The sequence below is a fragment of the Podarcis bocagei genome (assembly GCF_964188305.1).
Source record: "Podarcis bocagei genome assembly, chromosome: 7".
Classification (NCBI taxonomy): Eukaryota; Metazoa; Chordata; class Lepidosauria; order Squamata; family Lacertidae; genus Podarcis; species Podarcis bocagei.
The window spans coordinates 32,325,590-32,346,558 of NC_138132.1; the positions used below are offsets into that span (position 1 = coordinate 32,325,590).

The following is a 20,969-nucleotide window of genomic DNA, read 5'->3' on the forward strand; positions in this document are numbered from 1 at the left end:
GAAAACACTCAGACCCATGCCTAGAAAGGAAAGCCTCTCTGATCCATGCTTTCTAGGCATGGGACAAGTGGAAGTGTGGAATAGCCCTAAGTAATTGGAAGGAGAGGATGTATGGTGTACTGGAGATTTCTGTGCCCCACGGGGCACATACAAGGTATTCCTCTGGGCTTACAAGACATTTAAGAAGGAAAGAGAAGAGGCGAGTTTGTGCCAGAGATGTCCTGGAGACGGAAGTTGAGTGTCCTGTTTCCTTCTCTATCTGCTGTAGTATTTAGTCAATAGGGAACATCACACTTTCCACTTCACTGCATCTCTCCGTCACAAGTCTTTTTGAACCATCACTGCACAGCTTGTGCATTTCTGCTCTTTCCCTTTTTTTCTTGGTACTTGCTTGGCACTGCAAAATCCCGGCTAATTCCCTGAAGTGTGGATGAATTAAATCAACATAAGAGGATATTTGGCATAAATATCTGACTCTGCAAATGAATTCTATAGCAACCTTTCATTTGAAATAAGGGAGGACTTGCCAGTGCCATTGTGACAGTGTTAATCATTAATTTTATATACAGTCACAAACTCCTTCCTCCATTTAAAATTTAGACTTTTCTTATCCCTGTAACTATTTTTTTATACTGTATTTTGGGTTTGTTAGGTTTTTTTATTTTTAAAAAAATAACTTTCAAATGTTGAAGCCTTGCCTTTTTGATGAATTGTATTAAGAAGTGAGTTTGGAGTCATGGAGTTGCCTGTCCTTGAAAGATCTTGGTCTATAAGTACCTCATGGTCATAGCAGATGCTCAAGCGGGGACCTAAGGAATGTTGCCTGGGTATTCATCAGGGCTTCCAAAGACCTACTTTAGCCATTTGGGGCAGGGGAACTACAGGGGACCAGTGAGGAAGGCTCTTGAGAATGATTGCCCATAACAGTACATACTGTGGAACACCCTGAGTGCTATAAATATGCAAGTCTGACCAGCTAGAAGGGCTCTGATCAATGGTGGCTAGTGTCCATTGTAGAGCCAAAGGCAATGACAGGTAGAGCCGCTCCCTGGCTGGTTGGAAGGCAAGCAGATAGGAGATTGCTAGGGGGTTGGTGGGGCAGAACCCCTTTCACCCTAGTGGCTCTGCTAGACTAGGGAAGTTCAAGCAACATCTCCCCATGTGTTCACTGACTACACTGGGGAGGGGGCAGTCAGATTGCATTCACTGTCTATTCCCCACGGCCCCAAATCTGACAGAACTTACTTACTTACTTACTTACTTATGCATACCCCATCCATCAGGCTGGGTTTCCCCAGCCACTCTGGGCGGCTTCCAACAGAATATTAAAAATACGATAAAGCATCAACCATTAAAGCCTTCCCTAAACAGGGTTGCCTATTATTCCCTTGACATCTGATGGGAGGACATCAGTTTGAAGAGACTACATAGAGACAGATGTTTGCTTGTATGAGCTCCTCTGGTCAAGTGAGAAAGCAGATTAGCCAGGGATCTGGCTTATCCAGAGGAGATCCTGTGCAAATAAACCTGTATACACTTTGTTTCCCTTCACATTTAGGGGTATGCTTGTGCCCCTCCTGCACACTTTGAGTGAATACTTACTGGGGATCTTTTAAACATCTTAGACACTGCAGTATACTTTCTAGGTCTTGACCCCTTACTCCCAGATTTTGCAGAAACTGGATCTGATGACTCGCTTCCCCCATGGCCAAACTTCCTGGGTGAACGCCATGTGCATAGGTGTGTTCTCAAATATGCCATAACATCTTCCCCCTGCCCATTTCCCAGTTAGATATATTTACTTTTCACTCACTGGATGCCCTTTTCATTTGACATTCATTTTTTTCTTAAATACACACAGGCACCTACCTTTTGTCCCTTGCTTTACATTGGCCACATTCTTGCCATACATTAAAAGTGCTATGATACCATGTTAAACAGTCAGGACTTTGCCAAAGAATTCTGGGAGCTGTTGTTTGTTAAGTTCTCTGGGAAGAGGGCTCTATTGTTAAGGCACTACGAGAAGTGTAGTTGTGTGAAAGGAATGGGTCTCCTAGCAACTGTCAGTGTTCTGAACAAACTACAGCTCCCATAATTGTTAGGGGAGGGGGCATGACTATTTAGAGTAATATCATCGTACTTTAAATGCATGTTGCCAGTTCTCTTGTTCCTCGTTTTCTCTTTTTGCTTCTCCCGCTCTGTCCTTCTGCATTCAGTCCCTTCTTCCCCACGCCATGCCTGAGATGTCTTCCTCTGTCTCCTATCTCCATCTTTTTTTTTTTGCTAAATGAACCATTCCTGTGGGATGTCTTGGCTCCTGACATACAGACATCTCCATCTGTCTCTGTATTCAAACAGCTGCTGAAGACACTCTTCTTTGCTCAGGCATCTCCTCTGTGGTCATTTCTTCTTTCGTATCACCCTCATATTACATCGCCCTTGTGTCATCTGTAATGTGAGCATGAGGGCAGAACCTGTGCTTTCCTTTCATTTAGAAAAAAATCTGTGTAAATTTAATAGATTCTTCAAAACTGCTTTTATTATTACCACTAGCAACAAATAGTCATTATTATTTATAAGAGTAAATATTATTAGTATTTTGAGGATGGATCCAATTTAGTGTGTGTGCAACACTTGATTTGTTTGGTTGAGGCAAAAGTAAAGATAGCACAATAGGCTTCCAGGAGTTGCTTCAGAGAAGGGATTTATCTCAGTGATGTGGCACACAATTTGCATGGAGAAAGTCCCAGGTCCAGTCCCTTGGCATTTCCAGGTAGAGCTGGGAAAGACTTCTATCTGAAACCAAGAGGTCTGTTTCAGAATAAAGCAGCTTAATAGTTTGGTGAAGGGACATAGTTCAGTGGTAGAGCACACAGAAAGTCCCAAATTTAAGTCAATTCAACTTCAATCCGCAGCAGCTCCAAGTAGGTCTGGGAGAGATTCCTGTCTGTAACCCTGAGCAGGTTCTGTCAGTCAGTGTAGACAATGCTGAGCTGGAAGGACCAATGGTCTGACTTGATATCAGACAGCTTCCTCTGTTCCTGCTCAGATCTAAAAGACATTAATAAGAGATTCCTCGTATGTTGCCTCCCAAAGTGGTGTTCAGAGCATTTAAGGTCTAAAACTGAACCTTTCATGAATCTGAATCCTAATCTGAAATGAATTTTGATGCTGGCATCCAAATTTATGGATTTCCTCATGAACCCAAAGAAAGACACTTTGTGTCCACCTTTTCTTCTTAAATCTTGCCTTTTTCTCCTCTCTTTCATCCAAAGTGTTCTTCAGAAATATTCTCCATCATCCCAGAACCTGTGGAAAAGCCAAACTTAATTTGACTGCCTTCTATTAAATATTTACAGTGCTGGGATTTGATTAGGCCTTCAGGCTGAGCGTGGGTGAAGGAAGTTAAAGCCCACCTCACTCTCTATCAGGAAGCCATACTGCAAAACAAATTTGATAGTGTTGCCAATAGTCTGCTTAGCTGCCAGGTATGGCCTCTTCTCCCTGCTCTTTTTTGAAATAAATTGATTGCATCTTGAGATATCTATGCCAAACCACCTTCTCAGTTTCATAAGTGCGGAGTTGAACGCACAATCTTGTAGGGTGCTCTGCATCTTTTTAATCCCAGCTTTATTTCATTTTTATTTCATTTTTCTTCTTGTAAAAACAAGAACTATAAAATAAGTTTCCAGCTCTCATTGGTGGTGGAGCTAGAGTTTGTAAATGAACTATGAAGGGTAAATAATTTATAATGTCATTGCCTTCGAATTCGGCCACAAGACTTTAAGGTATGTCTTGCTTCTTTGTTTGTTTTGTATAACTCAAGTCTTACAAACCAACACTTGAAAAAAATTTTAATAAAAAAAATCTATTTTAAAAAATGCACAGGGCAGTCCTCATCATGTCTACTCAGAAGTGAATCCAATAAAATTTGATGGAGCTTACTCTCAGGTAAATGGGTATAGGTCTGTAGATTAGATTTGTGGAGGCAAAAGACAAAAACACTCAGCTTTATAAACACCCCTTCCCCATAAGTACAGTTTTGGTTTGTTAATTTTGTGTTAGGGAGGGGTTTCCCCCCCTGTTATTATTATTGAGTTAATATCCCGCCCCCCTTTCTGCTACTGTACTTGTGTGATTACTCTGTGCATTCAAGATCTAAAATGTGGGATGATCCTGCCTTTGGGCAACCTGTTTACAGTAGCCTAGGCCCACACAAGCTGTGATCCAATAAACCAGCTGATGGGAGTTATAGGGAACTGGGAAAGGAACTCTGGAATCAGCTAGTTGCAATGTTTGGGTCAGATTTTGAAGGAAACACTCCTGCGCTTGGCTCAATGTGGCATCCCTGCCACTGTGTTCTAGTACTACTGTAAAGGTGGAAAGTTGGGGATAGCCCTCATGTTGGCTAGCACATAATTCATATGCAGAAGGTTTGATCCACTGGCACCTCTGAGTAAAATGATTTCAAACAGTCTGGCTTGGAAGGACAATGGAGAGCTGGCACCCATTGGAATAGGCCCAGCTTCTCCAGCCCGGGGCCTTCCAGGTGTTTTGGACTACAACTGCCATCAGCCCTGGCACCATATATCTGGGCTGGTTGAGGCAGGTGAGAGTTGTGATTCAACACATCAAGAGGGCACATAGTTGACAAAGTGCTGGGCTAGATGGACCAATGGACCCATTTGTGGCATACTCTCCCCAAGGAGGCCCACCTGGCACCTTCATTGCATATCTTTAGGTGACAGGCAAAAGCATTTATCTTCTCCCAGGCCTTTGGCTAATGAAACAATCTATGGCCTTTTAAACTCAGGGGGGTTATTGTTTGGTTTGTTACTATGCTATACATTTGTGCTTTTATATCGTAAAAGCTCTGCGATCCTTGGATGAAGGGCGGTATATAAATTTAATTAATAGTAATAATAACCCGAAATATCTGGAGGGTACCAGGTTGGCACAGTCTGCAATCAACACAGGCCACCAGCCTTGCATTGAAATCTGCCAGGTGCTTGATAATCCCATCCCCTTTACAGAGTCAAAGGCAGGCAGCAGAAGCTGAGCCCTTGTGTATTTCCATACATGACTAGTGGGATGCATTCAGCTTGGTGGTCTTGTGATGTGTGGGCTGGGAGTAGATGATCTTCAGGTGCTTTTTCAGTTTGTTCCTTTTGTTATTCTATGACTTGGTGGGTGGAAAGCAGAGTGGTGGGGTGGGATGAGGAAACAGCAGATAAAATATGAAACCTAATTCGTTGCCTGTGCATTCCTGGCCTCTTAACAAAGGGGCCACCCCAAGCTTAAATATTCCCTCCACACATACTCCTTGCTTTTTGTTTTCCTTTCCCCCTACCCCCACAGCTAGGATGTGTGATACGTACCTCCGAGGCCCCAGCGGCATTATCACATCTCCAAACTATCCTGTCCAGTACGATAACAATGCCTACTGCGTGTGGGTGATAACAGCAGTCAATCCAGCCAAGGTAGGTCTTGCGGATGCATTGCTGGGGGGGGGGGATTGGGTGTGTGCCCTTTTTGAGCAGCGTGTTTGCAAAGTTGGGCTCATAATTCAGCAGCAAACCTGGTAAAGGGCAGGAAGTTGCATCAGCAGCAGGTGAGAGGCATATGAAAGTAGGGCGAGGCAATCATGTTCCAAACTAAATGGCTAAAATGTAGCTACAGGGTCAGCCATGGGACAACCCAGCTAATGCTGTCTTCCCCAATCTGCTGCCCACCTGATGTTTCGGGCTGCAGCTGCTACAACAAAATACAGCCATGCTGGCTGGGGCTGGTGAGGGTTGTAGTCCAAAACATCTGGAGGGCACCAGGTTGGTAAAGGCTGAGCTAATGCAACCAAGGAAAGGTGTGTTGCTTTGTAACGTGATGCAGGTATGGCAATACACAGGTCAAGAAGGCCTTCAGTTGGCAACAGGGAGGTGGGATGCAACAAGGTCTAGAGTTTCTGTCTGGCTGTTCAGACAGACCTTTAGCATCAAGCCTTTGGTCCCAGCAAATGGTCTGAAGGCACTCAAGCTAAACAAGCCTGAGTCTAGTTAGTCCCCAGAGGGGGAAATGCTTGGGAATATCATGAATGCTGCCTTGGGTTCCATGATGGAAGACTGGTGGGATATAAATGCAAGGAAATGGTACTTAAATGAATAAATCTAACCTGGAAGCATTTATAGAACTTGCAGACAGTGTGAATATATGCATGAAAACTTTTGTTGTGCCATTTATTCTTACTTGTTGTTGTTGTGGCCCACCCTGAAAATTAGAACTCTATTTAAGTAAATCAATAGAGATTCAGCCAGTCAGAAACCAGCAACATAGCTGAAAAGGGATGCCCATTTTTTTGAACCAGTGGGGTTATGGTTCCCTGTGTATTCATTATGTATTTATAGCACTTTACCCTGAAAAAGGGCCCCCAGAGCAGCTTACAGATTTTTTATATAAAAAAAAATATTAAAGCGATTTACATACCACAGTTAATTTAGAGAACCTGATAGCGGTATCAGCAGATACTCAACCATAAGACAGTCCTGCCTTCACTTATAATATAAAATATCACAATATAAAAGGAAAGAAGATCAAGGAGCAAATTTGCACACAGGCTCCTACATGCAGAGTTCTTGTAATGACCAGCTGGTTTGAAAAGATTTCAAGGAGAGGAGGGTTTGAAAGTTGCTGGTTTCTCAGTGGAGCCTATGGGGGGAGGGAACTGCAGTCATTTCCATATCCCTCTCTTTCCTGGGAGACAGGCTACCAATGGCTGTTAGCCGTGATGGCTATGCTCTGCCTCTGTGGTCAGAGGCAGTAATGCTTCTGAGTACCAGTTGCTAGAAACTGCTGGTGGACAGTTGTGCTCAGGTCCTGTTTGTGGGTTTCCCATGGGGGTCTGGATGATCACTGTGAGCACAGGGGGCTGGGCTAGATGGAGCATTCATAGAATCATAAAATTGTAGAGTTGGAAGTTACCCCAAAGGTCATCTCTTTCAACCCCCTGCATTGCAGTAATCTCAACTAAAGCATCCATGTCAGATGACTTTTGCTTAAAAACCTCCAATGAAGGATAGCCCACAACCTCCCTCGGGAGTCTGTTCCACTGTCAAACAGCTTTTACCCTTAGAAAGTAATACATGATGTTTAGTCAGAATCTTATTTCTTGTAGCTTGAAGCAATTGGTTTGTGTCCTAACCTCCAGAGCAGGAGAAAATAAGCTTGCTCCATCTTCCGCGTGACAGCCCTTAAGATATTTGAAGATGGCTATCATATCTCTTCTCAAAATAAAAAAATTCCTTCCAGTAGCACCTTAAAGACCAACTAAGTTAGTTCTTGGTATGAGCTTTTGTGTGCATGCACACTTCTTCAGATACAGTCTCCTTTTTTCCTGGCTAAACATACCCAACTGCCTCAACCATTCTTCATAAGACTTGGTTTCCAGACTCTTAATAGTCTTGGTTGCCCTCCTCTGCACATGTTCTAGATTGTCAATATCCTTCTTAAGTTGTGGTGCCACGAACTGGACACAGTACTCCAGGTGTGGTCTGACCAAAGCAGAATAGAGTGGTACTATTACTTCCCTTCAGCTGAACATTAGACTCATGTTGATGCAGCCTAGAAAAGCATTAGGTATTTTTGCTGCTGCATCACACTCGACTCATGTTAAGCTTGTGGTCTACTAAGACCCCTCGATCCGTTTCCCATGTACTACTTGCAAGCCAGTTTTCCTTCATCTTATAATTGTGCAGCTGTTTATTCCTACCTAAGTGTAGAACCTTACATCTGTCCCTATTGAAATTCATTTTGTTAGTTTTGGCCCAGTTTTCTGATCTGTTAAGGTCATCTTGAATCCTGATTCTGTGGCATTATTACCCCTCCCAGTTTGGTGTCATCTGCAAATTTGATGAACAACCCCTCAGTTTTTTTCATCCAAGTAATTTATAAAGATGTAGAACAACAACTGGCCCAGGACAGTACCCTGTGGCAGCCCATTTATCTCTTTCCCCCAAAAATGATGAGGTACCATTAGTGAGCACTCTTTGGCTTGGGTCAGTCAACCAGCTACAAATCCACCTAGCAGTAACCTCATCCATTAGCCTGATCCAATAGGCTCTTATGTTCTTATAGCCTAGTGGAATGGTTGCACCAGATGACAGTTGATGGAGGACTCTGGTGGAGCTGACATTTTTCCAGAGCCACCAGAGTCCAATTTCTTCCTCTGCTATAGCTTGCTGTGATAGTTCCTTCCCCTTGCCTATGACTAATAAAAGGAAAGTGAATTCTGTAAAAATATACACCATGAATTGCACAATATAGGGAAAATTATGCAAATGGACACTGGTCTCAGAATTGCATTGAGTATATGCAGCCCCAACTGTATGGGTCTAAATTGTCTTGTGCAGAACAAATACTTGACCAGTAAAAGGGTTGTATCTCAGTGGTTCATTTTTGTTAGTTTTTAATACATAAATATTACACAAATAATTGCATTATTTTCTGCATTGTTTTTGATGTTTCCCTTCTATTGAAATGAGTTGAAATTAATTACACAACTATTATGCTGCAAATGGCATAGGTGTTAACCATAGCAGTGAGTGATACAAATAATGTAGATTTTAGTAGAAACCAAACTGTAGCAGAATGGAAATAGTGTGGTGATGAACCTGGGCCCTGGTGGAAACCACTGCCTCCTTGCATGCCTATCAGCGGTACAATATCTGTTTTGAATGCAGAGGTCTTCAAATTCAATGCCTGGCATCTCCAGATAGGGCTGTGAGAAACCCTGGAGAGTTGTTGCTAGTCAGTGTAAATGGAACAATAGTCTGAATCAGCTCCAGGATTGTAGTAGTTATTAGATCAAGGCAGGGTTATAAAGTAGTATTCATGGGCTGAGAGAATGGATGCTTCTTGAGAACACTGATGTGTTGGACTTAGAAGGCTTTAATAATGTCTTTGGGTGGCATGCATATCTGTGGTATGATAAGGTCAAAGCACATAAAGCATTTAAAAACCATATTGTCAGAAAAGCACTGTTTAATGTTTGGATAAGATACAAGGATTTGCTTGAGAATAAAACCCCAAGGTGGTTGTCACCAATGGAAGCGAAGGCTCAGAAAAAGCTCGATATGGAGGCTAAATGGCCGAAATATTGCGAAATTTTGGAACAAGAGGGAAACAGATTAAAACTGCAGAGTTTTGAAAAATTAAAAAATAAAGTGCGAGACTGGCTTCATTATTATCAGATAATGGAGGCATATAATTTGGATTAAAAAATTGGCTTCCAGGTGGAAAAATCAAAATTGGAAACAGAACTGTTAGACTCCAAAACTAAGAATCTGTCAAGAATGTATAATTTGCTGTTGAAATGGAATACTCAGGATGAAACGGTAAAATCTGTTATGATTAAATGGGCACAAGATTTCGGACATAACATTATGATGGCTGACTGGGAACAGTTATGGACCACAGGTATGAAGTTCACGGCATGTAATGCCTTAAGAGAGAATATAATGAAAATGATATACAGGTGGTACATGACACCAGTCAAGCTTGCGAAAATTTATCACTTGCCCGATAATAAATGCTGGAAATGTAAAGAGATGGAAGGTACATTCTTTCACCTTTGGTGGACATGCCCAAGGATTAAGGCTTTCTGGGAGATGATCTATAATGAAATGAAAAAGGTATTTAAATATACCTTTCTGAAGAAACCAGAGGCCTTTCTCCTGGGCATGGTCGGCCAATTGGTGCCAAAGAAGGACAGAACTTTCTTTATGTACGCCACAACAGCAGCAAGAATACTTATTGCAAAGTATTGGAAGACACAAGATCTACCCACTCTGGAAGAATGGCCAGATGAAGGTGATAGACTATATGGAACTGGCGGAAATGACGGGCAGAATCCGAGACCAGGGAGAAGAGTCGGTGGAGGAAGATTGGAAGAAATTTAAAGACTATTTACAGAAACATTATAAAATTAATGAATGTTAGAATGATGTTGGAATGAATCTAGGTGATTTTAGCAAAAATGTATCAAAGATTTAAGGAAAATAGACTGTTAATTGGTGAAAAGAGGGAAAGTAAACTTATATCAAGATCAAGATATATTTTCAGGATAAAAATTTTGAAGAGAGGGAAAGGATTTGCTGAAATGGATAATTGACTTAGAATACAAAAAAGGGAGGTGTGAGGAGGTCAGGGAAACAAGCAAATGAAAGATAACTTATGGGAAGGTTCGATTTGTTTTTTCTTCTTTTTTCTTTTTTCCTTTGTTTTTAATTGTTTTTATTTTTCTGTTTTTTATTGTGATGTATTGGTTTTGTTATTGTTTAATTTGGTGTTTTTTCTTTTGTCTTTTTGTAAACTTAAAACTTTAATAAATACTATTTTAAAAAAATAAAGTAGTATTCATGAAGCTGGTGCTCTTCAGATGTTTTGGACTACAACTCCCATCAGCCCCAACAAATACAGCTGTGTTGGTTTTGATGATGAGAGTTGTAGCTGAAAATATCTGGAGAACACCAGACTGCTAAAGGGTTTAATAAAGAATGTTTGGAGTATCCCTGGTTCCCCTACCCCTATCTCTGAAGTAGCCTCTGCTCCCTTGTGTTTATATCTCCCTCCACATTCAGAACTTGTTGAACTTGGGCATCTCTTTTTGTTCTAGCAGAGTGGTTGCAGAAAGGTTGAGTGCTTTTTCTCCAGTTCTGGTGTGGGTGAGAGAAAGAGGGAGAGAGAGCATATACAGGCCCCAGAGAGAGGGGGGGGGGATATTGAGCATTTACAGGACCCACTTTTCAAGAGAGAGAGAAAGATCCAGTCACTGGCCACCCGCAGGTTTCAGGGGCATTGCTACTGCCACTACAGTAAAGGTAGACTCCTGACCATTAGGTCCAGTCGTGACCGACTTTGGGGTTGCGGTGCTCATCTCGCTTTATTGGCCAAGGGAGCCACTGTACAGCTTCTGGGTCATGTGGCCAGCATGACTAAGCCGCTTCTGGCGAACCAAAGCCGCGCACGGAAACACCGTTTACCTTCCCACCAGAGCAGTACCTATTGATCTACTTGCACTTTGATGTGCTTTTGAACTGCTAGGTTGGCAGGAGCAAGGACCAAGCAACAGGAGCTCACCCCGTCGCAGGGATTTGAACCGCCGACCTTCTGATTGGCAACTCCTAGGCTCTGTGGTTTAACCTACAGTGCCACCCGTGTCCCTGCCACTACAGTAGATTAAGCTAAAAAACACTCAAGCACTCTGACATGGAGTTTTAAAGTAAGAACCTGTGCCTGGAAAGAACAGGACAAATGGTAAGTTAGAATAAGCCCTCATTGAGGGATAGCCTGTCCAAGCAGACCAAGGAAAGAGCTCTTTTCTTGCGTGGCTGGCTGCTGTTGATCCAAGAGGGAGAATGGTCCAGATGACAGTTGGGCCAGGCAGATGAATGGAAAGACCCTCTCCATTGACTTTTGTCATACTGTATGTTTAATGTCGGGTGGGGGCTGTAGGGCTGTAGCCCTCCAGATGTTAGTGGACTACAAGTCCCATCTTTGACCTTGCTGGCTGATGGGAGTCCAGCGACATCTGGATGGCCACAAGTTCCTCACCTCTAGTTTAGTATGAAGTGTGATGTGTGGAGAGTTGTACCCCATGTAAGGAACATGAAGGATTACAAGGAGAAAATGCAGTCATCTTTTGTTAGGACCCTTTGGCTTTCCTGACAACTAGCAGACAGCACAGGAAACTTTTCCCTGGATGTGTTCCAAGGCCTTCCCCTAATCCTCACTGTCCTTGTTCCTGAGAATCAGATGACTGGCCAGAACTTGTATTGATGGATTTTGAAAAAGTGCAGCTATGCTCACTTGTTACCACTCAGCTTGTTGCTATTAGTATGAGAAGTTGTTCCACAACTGATGACTGATATCTTCCCTGTGTTTAAATAGCTGAGGATATTCCTTACAGTCCTGTGGGCTTCTCTTGTCAGGCGCATGAGGGGGAAGAGAGAGAGAGAAGGTAGAAAACAAATCAATTCCTTTTAGCATTTGAGTGCTGTCACCAGAATCTGCAGCAATTGCAGAAATACAGCTGAACGAGTTTAGAGTGTGTCAGAAAAGCAAATTGTGTGTGTGTTGAAGATGTGGGTGGCAGGGTGATCTAGAGAGAAATCTCCCACATGGAGACCTTGGGCATTTCTTCTGATGGGTTACATTACTGGACTAAAATTTTTAATGTTAAGTGTTATAATCACCCTCTCTTGCAGTCAGATACACAGATATACCTTGAGACAGTAAAAATGTTGATGACAACTCATTAATAGGAATGCATTGTATATAAAATGTCCCAGGTTCAATTCTGAATATCTCTAGTTAGAATAACCCCAAGTGGTTGGTGCTGGGAATCTTCTCTCCACCTGAGACCTTGGGAGAGCCACCGAACAATGGTCAGACAAAGACCAGTGGTCTAACTCCATGTAAGCTACCTCCTGTGTTCAAAGGCTAGCAAATTGTGTAGCCCTAAAACAGGAGTGGGGAACCTTTGACCTTCCAGATGTTGTAGGACTCCAACTCCTATCATCACTGCCCATTGGCCATACTGATTTTGGTTGATAGGTGCTGGATTCCAGCACTATCTGGAGGGTCACTTGGCCCTAGCAGATTGTAGTTTGTGGAAATATTCCTAGATATGGAATTGTAAGGATATGCACATGCATGGTCACACACACCAGCAGATCTGTTAAGCTGAAATCTGATCCTTGGTTGTCAATAGCCAGCCTGAAGTAAAGTGACCCATAATGACTATTGACAAGCCTTAATAGCTGGGCCCATTGAAAACTGCTCAGCAGATCTCACTACATCTCATGTTTTTTTGCTACTTGTTTTCAGTGACTTTTGAAAGGTGGGCTTTATACCATCCATTTATCTATATTTTCTAGGAGGTCTCTTGTTATTTAATGACTCATTAAATAATTTTCAGTTTTTAACTAAGAGCAAAAGCGAAACTAGGGCAAAGAAGAGAGTGGAAAGGTAGGGGGAGGAAAGAATACATAAATAATTCTTGGACTCCAGAAACTTGTGTCTCTGCAACAAGGTTATGGTCCACAGTGTACTACAATGTAATTAGCTATTTAATTAGGGTCAGACTTGTTAAAATGTAGTTTACTTGAATGGCTGCTTTAACTAATGATGTGTGCCACTTAACAACTCTTTGTTCTTTGCATTAATTACATTATTCAATCATTACATGGTTTTTAATAATATTTTTTTTAGTACAGGTTCATACTAGGTGGAGGTTTAATGCAACGTAGTGTAGGGAGAATAGTAAAAAGAATTTGACAAAGCCTCTTGGGGGCCAAATGCATAAAGCAGGGAGTGGAATTGTATGTAATTATGTGTTTGCTGCATTTATATACCACCTTTCTACCAAGGAACCCAAGGCGCTTGACAATTTTAAAACACTACAGTAAATAAAATATAATGTACAGTTTTCCCCAGGTGGGGGTCAGCTAAAGCAGGCCCTGGTGTTTTCTTTGCCTGCTTCCCTCACTCTGTTCTTCCTTGTGAGGGGGCAGAATGTGCCCACTCCCTGTGCCCCCTGCAGGTTGACATGAGTGCCAGCCATGCCCTTGTGTTTGGCAGCACTGTGGGAGGGGTCTCATGCAATAGGAGCCTTTGACATTCACACTGAATGCATGACCATTCAGTGGCATGACTAGCATGTAAAGTGTGTGGCTTGCTGGTGTGACCCTATGACACTTTCCCCTTGCATGTGTGGTACCTATATGAACCAAACGCATGAATGGGCTACAGCCATCTTTGAGAAGGATTGTGCTCTTTTCCACCCATGTACAAATGCAAACACTTTTACCTTCACTTTGAAAAGAGTGTAAGATCCTGAATAAAGACAACAACAGCAACAAAAACCAATAAACCAGCTTTCCCCAACCTTGTACCCTCCCTCAAGTTGTGTTGAACTACAATTCCCATTATCTCTAAGCATTGGGCATGTTGACTGGGGGCTGATGGGAGTTGGAGTCCAGCAGGATGTGGAGGTCATCAGGTTGGAGAAGGTTGATTTAGACAGTGCCTATTGCATGATACTTTTCTTATTCCCATAAATACAGTCAGATACTTTGAAGAACATCCTGTGGTGAGTGTTCACCAAAAAGACACAAACATATTTCTCCCACTTTTAAAAACTTATTTTTATTTCTCTCTTCTTTAAATCAAAGTTCTGAGGAACCAGGGGCAAGTGTGTAATTAAGGTCAGTTTTGAAAATGCAGCAAGGGCACAGGACTAGCCAGCACAGCTGCTTCATCCAACAACTTGGTCAGGCTGGGGAACAAAGTTTAACACAGCAGTTAAAAATAGCCAGTTGGCTCTGTATATCATGTCACCCAACTGGACTCTGTATATCATGTGACCCAATAGGGCCTGCGGTGTCCTATTTTGGTCTTGCAGAGGCACTTATGGAGCATGGCAAGTCAGGTGTCAAGTCAGAACGAAGGAGAGCTCCTAATGAGCTACTTACTTCAAGGGTTAGAAGTGAACTGGCCCCTCTTGAACCGCTGCCTCCAGCCCACATTTCCTAGGTTTTGTCCTATTCTAGGGTCTCTTAAGGGCCAGCCCTCTGACCTGAAGAAAGGAACTTCTGCTCCGTGGCCTCCCTCCTGATGTGCTCTTCCTCCACCACTGGACTGGCAAGATACTGTGGGAGGCACTTAGCTCCTTAGACCCAGGGAATGTGTCTGTGAGAGTCCTGGTCCCAGTTCTTCATTCCTTGGTGATGTGGGAGCTGGTTCTATGGATTTTTGCTACCCAACCTCAGGTTCAGTGGTCCCCTAATCATCAGCATCAGGCTCGGAACCAGGGACCAAATCTGGTTCTTTAGCTCAAAGCACTGCAGCCTCCGACTTGGTGTCATGATCTCTCCTGGGCTGTAGGGTTGTGGCATGCAGAGCAACAAGGTTGATTCCAGCCTACCTGAGAGCTTCCCAGATAGTGCAGAGATTAAGGTGCCTAGTCCCTGCTGCCAGAATACCCTGTTTGGATTCACTGATTTACACTTGCTTCAAGCAGTCATCGATGCTATTTTTTGGTCAGCTGTACCAAAGCCGCAGTATTTTCAAACAAGCACTGTCATTTCCCAAGATCTAGGGAATGTTAGACAGCCTGGTACTGTACAGATTTGCAGCTCCCATCAGCCTAAGCCAGAATGGCCAATGGTCACAGATTATGAGAGGTGTAGCTCAACAAGAACTGGCTTCCCCTGAAAAACTGACATGGATGCAAGCAAATTCATTCTCCTCCTCTCTCAGCCCCCCCCCACTTGACATTCAGCCTTCCTAAGTGTGCACTGAGTATGCTCTGTCTTCAAAGGGCTTTATGGAGTGGGGAGCTGCCTCCTTTTTTAAAAAAATATTTTTTCTAGTTCTACATCCTTGGGGGATACTCATCTCTCACCTTCTTTCCCAGTGGCTTAATTTAGGCTCCCTTTTCTGTTGACCCACAAGCACTGATATTGCTTTTAAGGGGAGCAATCTCATCCTTTCTTCAAGGAGCCCAGGGCAGCATTTTTCCTCACAACAATGCTGTGAGGTAAGTTAGGCTGATTGGCCCATGGTTACTCAGTAAGTTTTATGATTGAGTAGTAAATTGAACCCAGTCTTCATATGATGCTGTAAGCACTACACCATGCTGATGCTCTTGACGTAACTGTGAGCGATATGGCTGATTTAGATGATTGCACAGCTTGAATATAGTCGGGGGTAGAATCACTGAAGTTGGCTTCCTGATCATTCATTGCATCTGGCTGTTACCCCAGATGTTCAGTGTTGCAACAACCTTTAGAAGTGGGTCAGACTGTAAGATTGTTGCTTTCCAAGGCCCACTCAGTTTCTTTTATGGCTCAGTGGGAATAGGAACCTTGGTATAACGGACACCAACTCAGCACGCTAGTCACTACTCCATATTAGCCCCAGTTTGTTCGATCCACTCCTTCTGTTAACCTGGTTCCTCCCTGACATTTCAACCATTTGTTCTAACACCATGTGTCTTTGGTAGGTCATCAAACTCAACTTTGAAGAATTCGACTTGGAGAGAGGTTATGATACGCTAACTGTGGGGGACGGTGGTCAGGTCGGAGACCAGAAGAGTGTGCTCTATGTGTAAGTAGGCTTTTCTTCATGTAATTCTGCTTGGGTTTTTGCTTGAGTGTTCATGTATTCATCACTGTAGGCAGTTTAGACTTCTTTGGCAGAAAGCACATGCTCACTTTTGTTTACTAAATAATTTGCTGGGGTGGCCTGCAACAGAGAAGCAAATGTGTGTTACTGGAATGGTTACTCTGTTGGGAGAGAGTTGCTGGTGTTGGATTGTGGCAAGGGTCTCAGGCAGGTAGTGATAACGGACCTAGATTAAAGAGCTTGTTCTCTACAGCAAGAAGTTATTTGTTTTGCAGAAATGGTAGCTTACACCAATTCTTCTGCCTCAGCTCTGTAACCACTTCCTCTGCTGAGATGCCACAGGTCTCTCCAGAGACCCACACCAATGACTCTGGGTGGCTGCCTGTTCTGTATCACCTATTAATTTTCAGTATATTGAAAGCCTGTATACATAGGAAGCTGCCTTATACTTGATCCATCTATTTCAGCATTGCCTACACTGGCTAGCAGTATGTGGGGCATTCATAGTGTTTGAAATGTCTGTCTTGGGGAAATAGCAGAGCAGTGTCCATGGCTACATACTTTGGATTGAGAGAACCAAGAAGAAATATGAAGATGGTGGCTTCTTCCATTTACACAGCTGGTGGTACAGGGTAGAAAGGGAAGTGGGCAGCCATTTATCAAGCTGTATGCTGCATTTGGTGTGCCATGGGTTGGAGGCAAATCAGAGTCAACAGTGGCAGTCTTCCCTCCCCACCCCCACCATCAAGTTCTGAAGTGGGTTCTGAGGAAGGGTTGAAAGGAATTGGAGAGACATTCGGTGGTTCAGGTTTGGAGCTATTCAGTTGTCATTTTCCGAATGCAGCTATTGGACTAGTTAATGTAGCCACTGGGGTAGCTAGTACATGTGTAGGATTTGGTGGCATGGGTTGTTATGGAAATGTTTTGATATAATTGTGAGTGATTGCAGCTAGAGACAAGGCAAAATGGATTCCCCCACTCACCCACCCCAAATATAGCACCCTCAATGGATGGGGTAGTACTGAACATTTTAGGGTATTGAATCCAAATTCCATATTACATGGAAAAGCAGGAATGCTGCTGAACAGTATGTCCCTGGTAATGTGTTGATGAAAAGAAGTCTGTTCTGACATCATCAAGTTCCCATTTTCTTCTCCCCTTAAGCTTCATTGGCTGCCACTTCTAAAAGGAGGGGAAACACTGGCACAAATTATGTCAAATTGAACACACTTCACCAATCAATACTGAGGAAACACAGGGCATTTTCCAAAAAACATCTTGGCCATATTTGGAGCTGTAAAAGAGTTTTCCCCAGCTCCCAATTGCAAATTGCTCATCAAAGGTTTTGCGTCTAGTTATTTGGATCCCGTTTCATCCTTTGATCTATGTGGCTTAACATAACTCTAAGCAATAAAAGCAATTCAAGTTCTAAAGTATGCAAAACTATAACAAATAAAACAAAGCTGTGCTTGGAACAACAGACAGTTTAAAGAACTTTCTACACTTAAGTGGAGGATAGAAATCAAATAAGCCTTTTCACAGAGTTCCTGTTTCTACCAGTCACGTTGAATTCCTCTTGGTGCTTATGGAAAAGTTAGAGCGATTGTCAAGGAAAGGAGGTCACCCCCATAGTGTTCCCCAGTCCTCTTCTGCTAAACAGAAGCTCAAGTTGACCTTGAGGCTATAAATGCATTTAGTAAGTGATCATTCAAACCACATTACACTAACTGCCTGGGAAAACAAGTGCATTAGATTGTGCCAGCACTGAATTATGGGGGAAGCTAATGCCATTACTGATTTCACTCTCAGCACAAAGGAGTAAGCAGACTTGGTCTTTATTTGAAGATGGGTGGACAGATGGACGGATGAATTATGCATTGAGAGAAGCATGGGGACAAGACACACAGAATCTGGGAGAGGGAAATATTTTCCTTCTTCCAACAGGTTAACTAGTTCCAGTTCAGATGACCCTGCAGCAAAATTTCTGCTGGGAATTAAGTTTGGACAAATGAAGAGATTCCACTGTAACTTGGAAGTGTCAAGACAGACACTGTGCAAACAGATGATTTAGCTAAGTGCACTGAAGGTGTCGAGTTATCATGGTACTCCAGAGGAAATGACAGCTTTCATGCCATTTACATTTCCCCGTAGGAAATTAGAGAGCTGAAAAAGGTGCAGGAAAGGGCAACCAGAAGTACTGCAAGATGCAGTGATGGCCACCAATTCAGATGCATTTAAAAGGGAATTAGGCAAATTCATGGAGCATAAGGCAACAAGCGATAATGGCCATGTACTTCTTTCAATGCTGGAGGTAGTATGCCTCTGAATACCAGCTGCTGTGAATCAAAAGTGGAGCAAGTGGACAGCATTCAGGACAAGTAGTCCTTCACAGTCAGCTATCAACTAGTGGAATTTGCTACTGAAAAGAGGATGCATGATTAGTCATCAGTGGCTACTAGCCATGATGAATAAATGTTCCCTCCAGATTCAGAGGCACCACCATGCCTCCGTATTACAAGTTGCTGAAGAACAATCATGGGAGAGGGCGGTTGTTTTCAGGTCCTGCATATGGGTTTCCTAAAGGCATCCATTTGGGCAGTATGGGAAGTGTGATGGTGGACTAGATTGCTCTGACCCACCCACCAGGGTACTTCTGATGTACCAAACTAGAAGGTCCATCTCATAGATTTCTTCAGTTCCATAACATGTGGCCCTTAGAGCATATCTGTGAGAACAGATGCTGGGCTAGATGGGTCATTGGCCTGATCTAGCAGGCTATTATTATTATTATTATTATTATTATTATTATTATTATTAAGATTTGTTAGTCGCTTTATCTTGCCCAAGGCAACCCAAAGCAAATTAAGTTCTATTAAATTTGTTAAGAGCCTCTGTTGTCCTGTAAAAAGTCGATTACTGAATTTTATACGAAGCGCTTTGTATGCAATATTCACTACCACTTTTCGCTCCTTTTGCATCTTCTCTTCCCACCCTGCTTTCATTCCTGCCATGTGCACATTTTAAAATCTTTATTAAATCTTCTATATAACTTGGAAAGTGGTTTGACTGTCTCTTCGTTATGCATTTGGACATCTCTTAAGATATTGTAACCAAAATTTGCATGATGATTCCTGAGATCGAGCATGGTTTCCTGTGGATGCCATTTTGAATAAGTAGAGTACTGAACCTTGCAAAACTGCCATGACTTCAAATCTGCAATGATTTTGGGGTTTATTAGAATTCCTGAGTGTTGCCAGGTACAAAAGTGCTAGTAAATAAATAGAATAAAATCCTGACCTTCTCTCTCTCTAGATATATACAATAATATGAATATTGTTTTTCTTATCAGGTGCCTTACCAATACACTTGAGCATATGCACGTGTCAGTAAAATGCATAAGATTAATTATCGAATTAGAATATCCACAAATTTCCACCACTTTCAGCATTGAAAAGCAATCTTGATGGGTTCATTTGTACCGTCAAAATATTCTCCTCGTGTAGATCAGATTTCAGGGCAAAGTGATATTCTGAAACAATAAATGGACAAAGAAGAGGAAATTATCCTCCCCCTTCTTCTATGTTATTCCTTCAGAAACTCCAGGTCTGAGTCACAGGTTCCTGGGGAATCTTGGCTCAAACAAAGCCTGAGTTCTGGACTCTGGTTTTGGACACACTTTTTAACTGTTGCCCCACTGTTAATATTTTACACTGGCTACTAGATTGTTTACACAAACAAGATTCAGAGGATTTATCTCAGAGTTGCTTTCCTCCATTTAAAACAAGAAAGAAATTCAGGTTGGTTCAGCTACATCATCTTTCAGGTTGTCTTGAGCCATTTACTGGTTGCTGTGACTGAATCTTCACATGCAACAGAATGAGATGGTCGTCCTCAGGTGGTAGAGTGAGAGGGAGATCAGTTCACCCAATATGATTGTATAAAAAACAAACCGGAAAACCCTTCCCTGCCAATAGAAGCCTAGCACAGGTTGGGACCTTTCTCCTCATGGTGTCGCGTTTTGTTTTGTTTTTTTTGTTTTTTGTTTTTTGCTTGCAGGGAGTTTTTACTAGGGTATAATTAAAAAGTACAGTTCTGCATTGAAATGGTACAGGCCACTCTACCCCCCCCCCCCAAAAAAAAAATTCTTCTTAGTCAGGTCTGAATTTACCTTCCAAACCTATGGCCTCCTCTCACCAGAAAGAACCTCACAGCCATGCCAAGGTCAATATGATAAGTTGCTTTAAGACAAGAGATTGTTTTTACAGCAGAGTCATAATACCCAGAAATTACAATATAAGAAGGTGGGAAAGAGGACCCTGACTGAAAGGTCTCACAATCTTGAGAAGTGGTGTAGCTCAGTAACAGAACACGTGCTTTCATGCAAAAAGTCCCAGGTTCGACCCCTGGTATCCCTGGTAGAGCTGGAACAGACTCACTTTCTGAAACTAGTAGTGAACACTATGGAGCCAAGTGGCTCTGACTTGGAGTTGTTTAGCTCCCTGGGTTCCTATGAGTCTGATTGTGCTAGAGACACTCTCTCTTCCCTTTCGATACCTAAGTCAGAAGCTGAAGTGAGTTCAGGGGCTTTCTTCACAAAACAACATTTTCTAAATGCGGTGAGAAGCTCTTGTTAGAAAAGTGTCCAGGGAAGTTGCAGAGCAAATCCTCCTGGACTTTCATATTGGAGTATTTCATACTGGCCAGGAATAACTTCCTCAGTGGTCCTGCACCTCATCTTTCTTTTGACAATTGTTGTGCAAGAGCAGGCAAGCACTGTAAGGGGCCCATGCTCC

General features: G+C 42.6%; 1 protein-coding gene across 12 annotated transcripts in view; it reads left to right on the forward strand.

Moving 5' to 3' along the window:
* CSMD2 (CUB and Sushi multiple domains 2) overlaps positions 1 to 20,969 on the forward strand; it is a 492,033-nt gene that overhangs the window by 273,988 nt on the left and 197,076 nt on the right. For 4 of the 12 annotated variants that reach the window (XM_081199993.1, XM_081199989.1, XM_081199994.1 and 1 more), the window contains 2 exons: positions 5,359 to 5,480; positions 16,055 to 16,158. The exons of 1 other annotated variant lie outside the window; for it this stretch is intronic. In XM_081199993.1, coding sequence (XP_081056119.1) covers positions 5,359 to 5,480; positions 16,055 to 16,158 — 226 coding nt within the window. 7 more of the 12 variants (XM_081199997.1, XM_081199990.1, XM_081199991.1 and 4 more) reach the window with 7 other exon arrangements.